This window comes from Gossypium raimondii, chromosome 11, assembly GCF_025698545.1.
Source record: "Gossypium raimondii isolate GPD5lz chromosome 11, ASM2569854v1, whole genome shotgun sequence".
NCBI lineage: Eukaryota > Viridiplantae > Streptophyta > Magnoliopsida > Malvales > Malvaceae > Gossypium > Gossypium raimondii.
This window is the reverse complement of record NC_068575.1, coordinates 60,671,766-60,688,447: the sequence shown is the minus strand read 5'-3', so window position 1 is coordinate 60,688,447 and position 16,682 is coordinate 60,671,766. Positions and strand designations below refer to the sequence as shown.

The window sequence follows — 16,682 nt, the reverse complement described above, 5'->3', positions numbered from 1 at the left end:
TTTTTATTTTTTTATTTTATTAAATTTGTTTTGATATTTTGAAATAAAAAATACTCACTTGATAACTGTGTAATTAAAAATTATTGTAATGAACTTAAATTAATGTTATCTAAAAATAGATAGACTAAATTTTAAATTTATAAAGAGTATAATCATTAAAACTGTGTGACCTATCTCCTACTCTCAATAAAGAAACAGCTACTCTTACGAAAAATATGCACTTAAATGGTCATTTATTAAAATAAGGTTAAAATGCATCATAAATTTACGTACTTTCACAAGTTGGTATTTTTATTTTTAGGAAGAATTCAGTCTCTTTATTTTCATTACAATATATTTTTAAAATTATAAATAAATTTAAGTTTGAAATCTGAAAAGTAAAAAAATTAAATTTCTAAAATAAAAATAGAGTGACTTAAAATTAACCAAGGATGAATTTGATTAGGTGGTTGTTCCAGCCAAAGTAGAAATATAATCAATAACTAACGAAGCAAAGGCAGCTAAATGGATCTCAGTTATTAACTCATCCCCATGCACATCAAAAACATGCTATTTTTTACAATGGGTTTGCCCTTCCTAATTTTAAATCGAAAGCCCCCAAAAGAAAAAAAAGGAAGTCCAGAATTTTGCAGTGAAATTTACAAGTTGGCTTGGGTTTCCACCCTCAACTTTTGTTAGTCATTATTGCTTCCCAAGAAGTTGGGAAGGCCATGAATCTGCTGGGGTCGGATATCGAGCATGTGGTTTACTGACAACACAGTTCGTTTTAGGGGCAGGTTGTTGTTGTGTGCCCGAATCGGGCGTCGGATAAGTCTGAATATCGGGATGAATTGGAACAACAAGGAGAGCCGATGGTTGTTGCGGAACAGGTTCGACAGCAGGCAAACCGGGATGATGATCTCCATGAAACTGTGATGGCAATGGAGGAGGTTCGTTCAAGTCGGGTTTACATTGAGCAACCCTTGTTCCGATCTCACTTTTCAGCTCCCGTATTTGAGTTTCCAGGGTGGAATTCTCCTCCTGCAGCTCATTCTTCTCGACGTTCACCTGTTGACGTTTCAGACAAGAACACAATACTATGTTACTCCGACACTTCATTACATATATACATATATTCAAAACACGGACATATAGCAAGGGCATCCAACATTCACTCCCGATTAAGATTCAGCAAAATTATCAAAGACAAGGATCAAGAGTCTTACATAGTGAGATTCAGATACCAAAGAAGCGTTTTCCTTTTTGAGGGACTCGATTTGACCGAACAACTCCTTTAATAGTCGAGTTGCTTCACAAAGAATAGAGGCCTTCCCATTGTTCGGCTGATTCGGATCTGTACACGAAAATAACCGATTTTACAAACCGAAACCCGAGCTGATCATCTATATAAATTAAAGCCGGACTTGGGACATTACCGAGAGCATTTGCCAGGTCAAGGAAGAGCTCATTCAAATGCTCACGCTTGAGCTTCTCCCTCTCAGCTTTGTGAACTCTTTTAGGAACCTTTCCCTTCGTCTTCGGAACACAAGACCTGCATCGAAATCGGTTTTCAGACAAAGCCAAACTACCTCATTCTTTGACAAATTTGGCAATTTAAGATTTGCACATTTTCATTGCCACCAGAACTAGATACGTCTGAATATGCTTAATTGCACATTGATAACCTCAGAACCTCAGAGAATATATCAATGTTAGAAATTGATGGATTACGTGAAACCAACAACTACAATGAGTTAAGGGGCTGACTCGCAACCTATGTTACTCAAACTCAGATGTGAGTATCGAATAAGGGGATGTATGTCATATCGGACACGAATTCAAACATCAACCTAAGCCATGAAATGAATTCAGACACAAACCAGAAAATTACAGAAGCTAGAGGTAACTAAAGCTCCTAAGATATTGAAACACTAACCTGCCAACAGATGTCTTCACTGCTGCATTTGTCTCAGAGCCCATGTTTGTTTAATTAGTTAGAAAGAAAAAAAAAACCCAAAATTTTCCTACAAACACCAACAAAATTAACAATTCAGAGTCTCCTCCATTGATGACTCATAGAACTAAATCAATAAATCAGACCACCACAACACAAATTAAACTACAGAAATTGGGTATTCAAAGGAACCAAACACAAATTTCCCAAAAAAAAACACACACACACACACGCACCCATATTTGCCCCATCTAATTTTACTGAAAATTTGGATCAAACACAGATAAGATTCAGAACCAAAAAGAAAAAGGGAAAACTTCAAAAATCATCTATCTCGATGCATCAAAATAAAGAACCCAGATCAAAATATAGAAAAGTCCCATCAAAAACACGGTTCAAGATCAAAGACAGAGATTGTGATTTGTGAACCAACCTTCGAAAGAAAACAAAAGATGATGGGCGGTGGTGTTTCAACTGAGAAGAAGATTAGAAAGTTGAAAATAAAAATAAAAGCTTTGATTAAAAAAAAAGGTAGTGTATTTTAGGGGGGAGAAAGAGTGTGGCGGGAGAAAAGAGTACACAGGGAGGCGCGTGGCTAGCAACTGATCATTGGTGAATCGAGACAAAACACGTGGAATGGACACGTGCTTGTTTGCTTTTAGTTTTTGTCGGCTTTCTTTTTGCTATGTGCCATTCTGCTTGTTCCATATGCTTTCCAGTTTCACACCTCAAATTTGATTTTTATTAAAAGAAAAAAAGGAAATTTATATAAGAGAATGTATTATATAAAAATATATTTTATTAAAATTACAATATTAGTCATGGATGAGTTTTTATCGTTTTCTTAATAATGATTTAATTGGTAGGGTTCAAAGTATAATTACGGAAGTGATAAAATTGAAAAAATAAAGAAAAGGACGCGCGTGGTGGGCATAAGATAGCATAGCATAGCAGACGTGGTTGAATGTCCAATCCAAACTGAACAATACATCACTTCTAGCATTGGATAGTTTCGCAAAGTGGCGTGTGCCTTCCACGAGCTTCATTTGTATTTTCTTAACGACATCGCTGGAGATAAAGGCTAGGTTGAAGACAAATATTTTTGGCATTAAAAGTAGAAGTATCACATTGATAATTTCATTAAAATATAGAAATCTTTTTTTTCTCATTATCCCTTTTAAAATTATAATATATACCTACAACATCTTATAAAATATGTCATCAGTTTTTTACTTTTCAGAAATTTAGTTAATTTACTTTCTAAATTTTAAAATTCAAATTAAATTACTAACTATGTTAATTTCTTTTTAAATTAATTGTGTTACATTTTGAAATTTAAAAAAACTCGCTTAATTCTAAATAAATAATTTTAATATCTTTAACAGTTAAATCTGAATTTTAAAATTTGAAGAGTAAATAGACCAAATTCTAAATTTTCAAAGAATATAAGAACTTGTCACATATTTAACCAAAATATATAAGCATGTAAACAATGTGTGGTAAAATATAGGCCCTTTTATCCAACTAAACCCCAAAATATAAATATTTACGAAAATGACTCTGATTTAAAAACTATAACGAAAATTACCTAAAACTTATAGTGTCAATCGGTGCCAACACCTTGATGGCCAACACCCACCCCCATCATTGTGTAATTATTCCCTGCTGATTGGCCTGAAATTTTTTTTTTAAAAAAAAAATTAATGCCGGCACTATCGTGACCGATATTGATATGTATTTTTTCATTCTCCTTTTGCAAAATAAATGTATTTCTCAGGATAGAAAAAATATACTTTTAATAGGTGTCGACGTCCCTATTGCCGGCACTGATATCGTATTTGAATTTTTTTTCAAGTTTTATTTTGGTGTCAAGCTTCTCCCTCCAGACACCGAAAAAGAATTGGTTGTTTTTCGAAAAAATTGATTTAAACAGGGGCATGGAGAAAGTCTTTCTTTGGCATTTCATTTTTTAAAGCAGGTAAACCATTATAAGTATTTCTTTTTCTCTTTTTAATTTTTTTTATGCGTTCTCCATACCCTTATTTAAATCAATTTATTTCGAAAAACAACCAAAAAAAATTTCAATGCTGGCAGAGAGAAGCCCGATACCAAAATAAAACCTGAGAAAAAAAAATCAAATACGATAGCAAAGACACATAATTTAAAAAATATTATTTTATATCCTAAGAAATACGTATTTTGTAAAAGAGAATGAAAAAATACATATTGGTGCAGGTTATTACGGTGTTGGCATAAAAGAAATTAATTTCATGGCAATCAGTAGTGAATAATTACACAATGATGGGGTAAGTGTCGGCCATCAAGGTGCCGACACCAGTTTACATTGTAGATTTTAGGTCATTTTCGTTATAAATTTTAAATTTGACTATTTTTTGTAAATATTTATATTTTTTAGTTTAGTTGAGTGAAAAGGTTGGATCGGGCCTGAAATGTATAACCACAATGCATTCCCCTCGAGTTGAATCGCAACTCGCTTTTAAAAAATTTTCGAGTTGGGCTCCACGTTCTCAAATAATTCATTTACTTAATAAATTAGAATTAGATAAAAATATTAATATAATATTTGAGTGGGCTTGGCCCATTCAAATAACTCAACTAATAATACCACGTAAATAAAAAAAAAAGTTGACCTAGCATTCAGGATACAGCCCAAAGGCCCAAACACTGAAAGTGCTCGTGCTTTTGGGCTATATATAATCAACAAAGGAAATACTTTAATTATATAATCAGGTTGCTCTTATCCGAGCCCACATTTAATAATAAAAATTTTAAAAAGAATTATGTGAAGTCTCAATTTGTGTAAATACCTTGTGAGTTTTTTTATTATATTATTTTGAATTTAAATCCCTTTTTTTTGTGTTTTATATTAAATTAATTTTAATTTTAATTAATCGGGAATTTATTATACTATATTGTGATTGTATTGTAATTAGTAATTGTTTTGGAAAATGAGTTTCGAAAATAGAAAACATCATCTTTTTAAAGTAAAAAAGTTTGAATTTTAGATATTTCTATGGTTCTTTTCCTACTTTAATTTGCGCACACACATATATATATTGTGAGGGTGTTTTCAATATTTAAAATCATAGATTTTGTGAATCAATATTGGGTATTGGTGGCAACAGGAAGCAAACAAACATTACACATGCAAATTGGAACTCGATTAACATGGGTTTTACTTTTTGCCACCTTCCCCTTTTCATTCTTACTTTACATCACGTGAATTGTCTTCTTTTTTATATATATCCAAAAATTGGGGAAAATAAAAAAATTTACTGGGTATATGTATTGAAAGAAAATAATATTAAATACCACATGACAAAAAATATACAAAATAATATATTTTGAAAATGTTTTTACGAAAATATTATATTTCATGTATCTGTAATTTTTTCATAGTCACATGGTTGGGTTGAAGTGATATATATATATATATATATAAAATTAGACTCTTTGGTTGTTTTTTTTTTTTTTGGTTTTTCCATTTTGAAGCACTAATTAAGTGCCAAATGTAGGACCTAAAAGTTAATGTCCCTACAATGAAAGCACTTATTTTATTGTTGTCAGGTTGTATTTTATTTTTCCTCAAGTTTATGGTTTCAACTATATTATAATCTGATCAATTAAGAATTAAGAATTATTTTTATTTAATTAAAAATAATTCAGAAATTGTAATTTTTAAATAGTTTTTTGGGTAAAAATTTAATTAGTATTTTAATTAGCGTGATTAGACACTATTACCATTTATTCCCAAAAAGGAACACTAAACATAAACCTAAAAGAAAAAAGAACGAGGGCCAAAAATAAACCCTAACCATCAAATAATGGAAGGATTAAGAGATCTTATGGGCCCTAATAAGCCATTCAAATCAAAACCGGCATTAAGGAGACCTTATGGACCAAAATTAGAACAATCTGTTGATTATTATCACCCCACTAAGCCAGCACCAAAACACTAATTGCAATTAGATCGGTTTACAGGTCAAATGGCCCTCTTGACCCGTTCAATTCCGCATGAGTTTTGTTTGGATAAAGATTTTATTTATTGTCAACTAATCGAAAATTAATATAATAAATTTAAAATATTTATATATTATCAATTTATTATTTGAATGGATCGGTACACTAAAATTAAATAGTTATTCAAATTGATCCATACTATGAACAGCTATATTTGAAAGCAGAAAGAACTTACCCACATGCTTGAACAACCTCCAAAAGGGGAATGGGTAGCTGTTGGGAAACATTGGTAGAGTAAGAGGCGGTCTAATCATGCCGCTTGGATTTTTGACAAGCTCCCATGTATTATTTTTTAAATTTTAAGGTACGGTACGATATAAAAAATAACATAAATAAAATATAAAAGTTAATTTTTAAAATATGTTATACATTTTTTATATTTTTAAGAATAAAAAATACTTACTTATTAGGTATATAATTAAAAATTAATAATAGTAATAATAATTAGACCTAAATTTTAAAATTTGTAAAATAAAATGACTAAACTCCTGCATATAAGATGATAGAAATATAAAATTTGTTAAAAGGTTATTCCTAATTGTAAAAAAGTACCATGAAGGTTTTTGTACTGAAAATTAGATTGCATTCTATTTCTCTATTCAGAAAATAAATAAATTAATCCATGTGTATTAAAATAATTATTATTTTAATTAAAAAGAATGAATTTCGGAACTGTTTTTCCCATAATTGTACTAAAAATGATAATACAAAGTTGAATTTTGCAGGTGAAGATAGAGATTAATATAAATTTCATATTTTAAAAATATTTTCAAATAAATGCTAACGTGTCACTACATATATGGTATATTATATTAAAGAAATCATCATCTTTTTTACTTTATCTTCCTAATAATAACCTATATGGTGTAATGATTTAATTAATCTCCTCATCAAAGTAGTGGGCTAATAATAGCAGTAGCTTTCATTAATTTTGGATTTAAGTCTGTTGAGCTTTTGCATTAACACATCACGACAAAACCAATAAAAACAAAAACTACTTGCACAATTTGATTGTCTTTAATCAGACATTAAAATTATTGGATTTATGTTTACGCATTTACTGTTCATAACTCTATTTGTTGTCGATCATTTCAATAAAACGAATTTAATTGTATTTATTTTTAATAAATGTTTTATAAATTAAAAAAGAATACTTACATTTATATGGCTTTTTGGTTTATTTATTTAAACAAAAATGGGATATTTTGTAGGATAATAGTGTCAGTCATTCCAACATATTTTTGTTACTTACAGAGGATTTTGTGAAAATACATGGAAGGATTTATGAGGTTTGGAAATCCATTTACTATATTAAGTATGATTGTTTTTTTTTGGTGTAAATGTTAGCTTAATTGATAAAAAAACAGTGTTTTTAAACAAAATTTAGCTAAATGATAAAAAAATTAAACACATAATTTGTTTTCTTTTTAAATAATAATGAAGATGGAGGATAATGGGATGCTACAAAGAAATTTTATTTTAGTTATTCAAGTGTTAATTTTTTAACGGAGGTTGACTGTACATGCCATATCGTACGTGTTTACACTTTCATTTTGGTCACCTAAAAAAATCGAGATTTAAGTATTAGTAGGGGTAAAAAAATTAAGAATTAAAGTGAAAAAAGCGATAGGGTCTAACATAACGCATTAAAAGAAATTATCAAATCATATTTTTTACTTTTTTTTAATTTCAAAATATAAAAATTAATTATCGAAAAAAGATTATCCTGTATAGTGTCAACTTATAACGCTAACTCACAAAAAATAGAAGAAGAAAAAATAAAAGTTACTATATTCCACATTTTTTTATGTTAAAAGGAAAAAAGGAAAACAGTTACTGTTGATGAAATCCAATCATTCAAAGGTGAATAGCCTGGAAAAAATAAAATGAAGGGTTACTTTGTTTACAAAGTAGGGTCACTCAAGAAACACACACCACCGATCTCTACGGTGCCAACAAAAAAATAAAATAAAATAAAAAACTCTCTTTTCCTTTTCCTTTTCTTTTTTCTTAAAAAAGAGAGGAATGATCCACCTGTGGTGTCAGTGAGTGTACATTGGGTTTTGGTTTTGGAGCAATGAACAGCAAACTGGGGGTTCCACTTTGCTGACCCCAACACCTGGAATTGATAACATAGCCCCTTCCCTCCCTCCCTCCCTCTCTCTCTCTTAACCATCTTAATCATTGATGCAGTAAAAACCTTGAGATTCATGGCACAGATTACACTGAAAATGAAAGCAATGCCATGGCAAAACCACAAATAAAAAAATAAAGGTTGTTGACCCAGTGAGACATGTACTAAAACACTGTTTCATCTCTTTCACTGTGTTCTTTCTCACAACTACACTACATAAAACTTTATGTCCCTTTTTTCTTCACCCCCCAAATAGGGAGAAAAAAAATCATCAATTTACTTCTATTATGATTCATTTAGGGAGTTCCCCATCCATCATTAAGTTCAAGTGCACTTAAAGCTTGTGCTTTGTTCTAAGCTAAGGATGGGTTGGGTTGTGGGAAGAAGCACGGACGAAGCTAAAAATTATGTGATTAAAGCGCTGAGTCAAAACTAAAAATTTTGTCTTAAAACTACTTAAATATTATATCGAAAATATAATTTTTTTTAATTTAAAATAAGATAAAAGGACTAAATTAAACTATTTACGTTTAGAAGATGCTAAAATAACAATTAATCCCAATGTAAAAGATACTAAAACGATTTCTCAAATATTTTAACCTAAATTCATGTATCCATATCTCATGCAATGAATCCTCTGCTAAAAAGAAAGAAAAATTGAAAATGCACCAACAAAATGATGAAATGAAATTAATATATTGTGTAAACAAAATAAAAATATAAGAAACCCCAAAAACTGAGTTTTTTTTTCTTAGCCAAACCAGGCACAATAGCAATGTTAATAGTGTCTATCTCTTACCTTTTTTTTCTCAAACCCTAAAAGAACTCATATTAATCACACCAAAAAAAAATTAATTTCTTTTTTTTTAGTATAATAAAAACTCAATTCATGTTTTTTTGGGAAAAAAAAATTAAAAGGAGCAATCAAACCTCACGTGTGTTACACATCAAACTACACAACTTGATCAAAAGAAAGCAAAGATGATGCTTTGTTCGATGATCATCATCATCATCTCTACGATAGAATGACACTATTGGTTTGTAAATCACGTCATTCATCGCTGCCACCTCCACCACCGTGGTGTGAATGTGAGCCACTCACTTGAGATTCCGAAACGCCGGTGCCACCGGAGTCTTGTCTATAAGGATTCAATCCAGCTAACATATTTAAATGTCCTTCACTTATGCCACTACTTCCACCACTGCCACCTCCGCCGCCGCCTCCATCGGCACCGCTACTGCTTGAACCCAATTGTTGGCCTGGTAACAAGGCCATTGGTGTTGGAAAGTTCATGAAATGCAACCCACTAGACATAGTTCCCCTATACAAACCACTGTTATTAACTGAAGGAAATGTCCATATAGGGTCACCACCACTCATAACTTGATTATTAGAATTAGTTACCATCCAAAAGTTAGCCGGAACTTGACCGTGGTGACTCGCCGGAATTGTACCGGTGCTTGATTGCAACAAGTAACTCCCCATTTGATGATGTTGTGAAGATAAATCTTGTTCGGGTCTTCGTTTCCTTCCTAAACTACTTTCTTCGGCTTCTTCCGATATTCCCAACGAAGTACTACTAGATTGGAAGTTAAGGAACGTCGTCGGCGTCGGCGTCGTTTCGAGTCCGATTCCGGGGAACAAGCTTCTACGTTGTTGCATAGAAAAGTTGGAGCTAAAACCCGAGGAACGAAGCTGAGAAGGAACCGACATGCTTGAACCGGAGCTACGGAGTGAGATATTGAGGGAAGTGAAGTTTGCAGGGATGGTACCAGTCCCCGTAGCGGCGATCACCGCCGGCTCAGCTTGTTGTAGCAACCACTCGATCGTTTCACCATCGTATTTATGACCCAACTCGCGAGTAAGCTGAAAAACCCTAGCTGCACAAAGAGCCGGCATGCGGATCCTACGACCACGCCCATCTACCTTGGTGTGTCGGTCTTTAGTGGAAGTACGTTTAGGCGGTGCAGTCTTGGAAGTTTCCGGCGAGATCTGGTGGGTTGAAATGGAACGAGTCGAGGTGTGTTGATCGGCCGAGGAAGATGAAACCGGTAGGGAAGGGAAAGGAAGGGAAGAAGAGGAGGAACAAGGTTGGTTATCTTCTTCTTTCTTCTCTAGTAATTGGAATGGGAAAGTAGGGCGGTGGTGGTGATGATGATGATGATGGAGTGGTTGTTGGTGGTGATGGTGGTGGCTGTGGTGGTGGTGGTGATGATCATCACTGCCTCCTCCTTCCATGATAGCATCAAAGTAGTAAGTTGTTTCTCTAATGGTTTTATTTTGTTTGGTTTTGCTTTATCTTTTGATGAGTGATGGGGAGGATGAGTGTGTATAGTGTTTAATTTTAATCTTTTGGTGGGTCTTTTGGATCAATGTTTTTACATACTAAATGTTTAGAAGAGTCTTTTGGAATCACTTTTTTGGGGTATTTAGGTTTTTTCTCTTTGGAAATTCTTGAATATTTGATTCATAGATAAATAAATAAAAGAAAGTGATGATAAGGGAAGAGGGCAAGCTTTAAGGAACAAAGATCATGAGTAGGAATTATATGGGTTAGCTTTAAAAAGAATTCTTTTTTTTTTTATTTTCCATTTTTTAAATTTAGAGAGAGAGAGAGAGAGAAAAGAATTGGCTTTTGTTGATGTCTTAGGAGGGATGGTAAAGGCCGTTTACTATATTCTTTATTATTTTGATATGAAATTGGAAGTGGCAGATAACTTGAATAAATAAAAATTAAATTGATTGTATGATGTTATGAATAGGAGAAGGCTTTTTTATTATGGAAGGACAGAGCCTTTGGTTCAGACTCCACATGAGGTGCTGTTTTTATCATTGAATCCATAAAGACAATGGTGGCCATGGGTGGGCCCCAGTTTTTTCAAGTCAAATTTATATATATATATATATATTGAGAGAAGGAAGGAAGATTATGAGATGGGGACCCATCTCATTCATGTAATCATTTCATTTTTGCCTTTCCTCTGCACCTTTGCTGGGAAGAGTGGGTGTGTTTGTGTGTGAGCCTTTGGGATTCCTCAAATTTGCTTTCCCCCCTTCCCAATTTTATCAATATTTTTAGAGTCGAATCATTAATTTTTTTTATTTTACAAATCAATCCAATTTGAAATAATCTTTAATTTTATCATTTAATTCATATTTAAATCTTCATTTCTTTGATTAATTTTAGTTCCCTTTTACATGCTGTAAACCGTTAAAACTTTTCTTTTCTTTTTTTTGGGATAGCTAAGGATTTCAATTAACACATTAATTTCAACTTTGATGGAGTGAATGTTATAATCAAATTTCCTTTCAACTCGAGTCAAAATTAAAAATTTTACCTTCTTTTAGAAATGAAAATGTAATTTTACCATTATTAATTTAAAATTTTCCAGGACAAATTAATAATTAATTAATTACTAGTGTAATGATAAAATATTGGAGTTAGTAAAGTTTTATTAATATCTCAAAATTTGAATTTCGAGTTTAACTTTCCTTTTAAAAACAAAAACTCCAAACCCTACTGCTTTTGACTTCAATAGTGGTGTCACTGTTAGATTATATTTACCAGTTAATTATAGCAGTGAAAAATATTTCCTCCATTGTCCTCTTTGAGTTCTGATCTGACCTGCATACATCTAAAACCGTGATATACAAATTGATATATATTTATATCCTGTTGTGTCTAAATCCAGCAATTGAAATTTCAGTTATTGATGATTTGGATCAAGTAGAACAACTCTAAAGACAAGGACCAAATTAGAACTTGCTCAAGCAACTCGTGCACACAACTGATCTCTCATAAACGCATTGCAAAGGGCTTTGAAATAACTTGCAACGATAATGGTAACAAAATTGAGCAGTACTATTTTAGGTAGTTATGATCTTGACTGAAAATTAAGTGATTTGTTCGTTTTTATATTACAATAACAAGTTCCTCGCTAAACAAATAAGTGATAAAACTCTCGGTATAAAATCTACACAAATCTCAAGTACTTCAACTATCTTCTCACCGATAAAGAAGAATAATAATCAGTAGAGAATCTCTAATAAATCCATGCATGATAAATCTTCTAATTCTTATAATATGCTATCAAATTATCCGGTCCAATTCAATCTTTAAGTCAATTTATTTGATTTATAAATATTCCTATTCGGGTTTAGATATCATATTATAACTCAGGAATTTTTGTTAAGTTATGAGGTTGATGAGCAGTGTAGATATCAATAGCATTGTTTTTGGCACTCCTCGTAAACTACTTGAACTCCTTCCTTGATTATTTTTTATTTGTAACTGATGATATAAATAGGCAATGAGGAACCCTAGGATCCTACTACAAATCTAGCCAAAATCATTTTATTTTAGTTGGAATTCCTGACTTCCATTCACTTGAACTATGGCTTTGGGGTTTTTTTCCCCCTTTTCTGTCTACTTTGTTGGCAGCTTAGAACTTGGCTTTTAAATGATCATTATTGCTGCTGGTAGAAATAACCCAAGGTCAAGTTCTTTAATTTTCCCCATCTGCATATGCCAACTATGTCCCAATCAAATTTCATACAATAAATAGTAAAAACTTAGATATATGTACTTATTTTTTTAGAAATTCTCATATTTTCATATTAATATTGTTTAGACATTTGTTTTTTTTTCTTTTAAATCTTAATTTTTAGTTATTTATTCAAATATTTCGTATAAAAATAGTGAGAAAAATAAATTATAAATCTTAAAATTATTTTTAATTTGTAGGATAGATGACGCATTATAGTACAGTTGAGATTATGCTTTTGAGTGGAAAAAGTGGGTATATATGTTTTCTTAATTCAACTTCCAAGGAACTTGGGATTGCAGCTTTATTTTAGATAAAGCAGCAAAGTTATTGGATCAACAAGGAATTAAGTTTTTTTTCTTCTTTTAATATTTTTATAATTAAAATGGATGATTATAAAATCCAACTACTTAAAATTATATTTCAGATTTTAAATCTAAATAAAAGTCGCATATAAAAAGCTGAATGGATCGATTGCTTTAATTTTCCTTACTTCCTGTTTTTATATTATTACAACATAAAAACTGTGGCAAAGCCGTTGTGCTTCACTTTACTTTTTCATTTTTCAACAACGAAATTGAAATAATTAATACATTGCTTTCATTACCATAATACATCTCAACACAGATACCTACTTCTAATAAAATTTAGACTTTGTGGTTTGAGTCTTAATTCGACTAGTATAGACATTATTTTTAATGTAAGAGGGCGTGGATTTGAGTGCACTGACTATTTATGGATTGAAGAGGGACTATGAGTAATTTTAAACATTATAGAAAAAAGATTAGATATGATTAGATTGTCTTCTAACTTTTGTCTTGTTTTTTTATTATTGTTGGTTGGATGCTTATGCAAATTCTCATAAATTGATTATATAAAATAAAAATATTTCATGTCAAATAGGGTATTTTTAGATAAGTTTAGTGGAAAGGGAGAGATTTTATGGTAAAAAAAAGAAGAGTTATTAATTTTGACAAATATTTTATTATTGTGAGGGTCAATCAGGAATGCACATGAAGAATATAAAATGTATTATTTTATTTAGATAAGTTTTTATATTTGATTATATTTAAATTTTAATATTTTTAAATTATTTAAATAAGTCGTAAAACTTTAATGGACACTTAAATAAGTTTTTAATATGTGAATTTAAATCCATTTTATATTATTTTTATGTTAAAATCAATTATATCTAAATGATTATTTATATGAATTTTAACACATTTATGTTATTTTTCATTATATAAAATGAGCTTCAAAATTTGGAATATTGTATTTTAAAAACTATAGAAATCCAAATTAATTTTATTTAAGAAGAGGACATAATGAATTTGGATTGAATGCAAATTAATCTAGATTACCAATAATTGATAAATATATATATATATATATATATATATATATATATATATATATATATATTAACTACTTATTTGAGTGCTAGTTAAAGATTGATAGCTTATTGAGTAGGAATTGAAGTTGCAGTGCATGTGGGTGTTGAATAAAATATAATATATAAAGTGACAAAGGTCATGGATATATAATATAGATTTTGAATTAATTTTATTATTTGAGTTAGTGTTTGATTACCTGAAATTTGTACACTTTTTCATTCAAAACTTTTTATTAAAAATATATGAATATTATTTATTGTCATCACTATAATAAAAATGATAGGGGTTATTATATTGTATGAAAAATTATATTATTCGAGAATATTTTTATTTTTATTTTAATAAAAGTCAATAAAAATATGCATATGGTGGAATTTAGACACGAACCGATTACTGTGAGTAAAACTTTTAATTTGCTGCTCAATTAAAGCTTTATTTTTATATTTTTATTGGTAATTAATTTCAAATCATGCGTTTAATTATTTATTATATATTATTTTTAAACACAAATATGTATTTTAAATACGTAATTTCCACACGCATACGCATGTAATGGAGTTTCTAGTTTAAGATATATGCCATTTTATTATTTACATTAATTTATGAAATTTTAGGATGGATTAGATAATTTCTTTTAAATGCCCCCACCTAAATATGCTTAATTCCTCTTTACCCATATAAAAGTCTGGTTAAGCCTAATTTAGTAAGCAGGGGCTTTGAATGACCCCTTAAATTGTTTTAGTTGTTTTAAAAGTTACAAGATTTTTAGGTTACTTCATTAGGAAATTATATTTTAACCTCTTTAAAATATAAAATTCTATTTCGATCCCTCCAAAAATATAAAGTACATGATTTAATCATTCCAAAAATTTTATAATTTTACGTAAACACAAAAGCAAAATTACATTTTAACTAACTCAAAATTTATAATTCAAATGTAACCTGTAAAAAGAAATTTAGTTTTACCCGTATATCACATATCGAGTAACACCAACTTAACAAGTGAAATTATAAACTAAAACATATATATATAGATATAAGGAAGTGTGATTTTTAAAAATTCCATTTTTTTCTAACCACAAAACAACTTATTTTTAAAAATTTGTAATTTAGGAAACTAAAAGGGGCTAATGAATGAAAATAGGTAGGCAAAGGTGTATAGGTAGGAGGAGTTAAATGAGTAATTAATAAATCGAAGCGTAAGTAGTGGCATTCTCAGGATTAATTAAGCTAACAGTTTATATTAAGAATTTTATGAAAATTGATTGCCTTCACGTGCTATATTTAATACTACCGATCTTCATTTTTTTAGTAGAATTAATTTTAAGAGTTAATTATATTTTAAAAATTTTTAAAATAAAAATCAAATCGAGACGAGATGAGATGAGTCGTTGAAATTGTAAAGGATTTAAGTTTGAGATCGATTTGAATGAAAGGCTCAAACTCAATTCACAGTTTGAGATGATAGTTGAACTATATGAGGTCGCACAATTAAGCTAATTTAAAGTAAAAGTGTTATGGAGGAATTTGTATTATGAGTAAGATTGTATTTTATTTTTTTAGTTATAATTATTATCTATTTTTTTATTAAAAACTGAAGTGATTGATGAAATAACTAGAAAGATACACATAGTGTGCCATGTATATATTATGTTAACATATAAAGACTAGCTTTTAATGATAGAAATAGATAATTTTTTAATAGAAATATCAATTTGTTGTTTGATCTAACTTACAGAGATTAATTTATTCATTTTTTGAGTTAAAGGGACAAAATATAATCTAAATTTGATGCAAAGGCTTCTTTGATGCCTTTACCACTCATTTAACTAATAAAACAATTCTAAATGATAATAATAAATATATATATTTAGAAAAAAGTAAAAATAAATTCTTAACTTACCTTTCAAGAAAAAAGAATGAATACATATTAAAATAAATAATTTTGATTAAGTTTATGATTTTTTTCTTTTGGTTTTTCAACGTCTCTACTGGACCGAATCTAATGACTAATCTTCCACATTCTATAAGCCTATTAAAAAAGTTAACACTGACCACAAGTTTCAAAATTACTGATATAATCAACTCAAATTCATTTAAAAAAAACTCCTAATTTTTAATGAGATTACATATATAGGTAAAATTAATAATAAATAAATCACGGTTAATATACCATAAAATAATAAACAAATAAATCAAATAACAATTTGTAACAGCCTAATTTTTCAGTTGTGTCGAAAACAACGGTTTCGAGGCCACCAAATTCAATGAGTAAGCTCGTAAACATTATTACTTAATATGTACAAGTCAAATATAGTTTTTTTTTAAAAAAAATTTGAATTAGTAATTTGTGTTTTATAATGATTTATTAGGTCAAGTGGTTTTAGAAAGTGAGGTATCGGGACCTCGTTTCTATAAACTAAGCCGTAAATATTTTTATAAATATTTACGGAGTCATTAAGGTAGTATTAAAGTTTCGTTGAAAAACTTTAACGTTTTGATAGTTAATTAATTAAAAAGGACTAAATTGAAAAAGGTGCAAAACTTGCTAACAATAATATTTAAGTGATTAAATGGCTTGATAAATAAATGAGGGAGGATTTAAGAAGCAATTAAACCTAAATTAAAAAGATGA

At 29.8% G+C, this 16,682-nt stretch overlaps 2 protein-coding genes across 2 annotated transcripts; both read right to left on the bottom strand.

The window, feature by feature from the left end:
• Nucleotides 1-415: 415 nt before the first annotated feature.
• On the bottom strand, nucleotides 416-2,508 carry LOC105802042 (transcription factor bHLH47). Its single transcript, XM_012633449.2, has 5 exons — nucleotides 2,367-2,508; nucleotides 1,916-2,003; nucleotides 1,416-1,531; nucleotides 1,206-1,333; nucleotides 416-1,047 (listed from the first exon to the last, which is right to left on the bottom strand). The coding sequence occupies exons 2-5, from the start codon at nucleotides 1,957-1,959 to the stop codon at nucleotides 682-684; spliced, it is 654 nt and encodes a 217-aa protein (XP_012488903.1). The 5' UTR covers nucleotides 1,960-2,003; nucleotides 2,367-2,508; the 3' UTR covers nucleotides 416-681.
• Nucleotides 2,509-8,939: 6,431 nt separating this feature from the next.
• Nucleotides 8,940-10,662, bottom strand: LOC105802043 (transcription factor TCP14). The gene has a single exon (XM_012633453.2). The coding sequence runs from the start codon at nucleotides 10,345-10,347 to the stop codon at nucleotides 9,160-9,162; it is 1,188 nt and encodes a 395-aa protein (XP_012488907.1). The 5' UTR covers nucleotides 10,348-10,662; the 3' UTR covers nucleotides 8,940-9,159.
• Nucleotides 10,663-16,682: the final 6,020 nt, after the last annotated feature.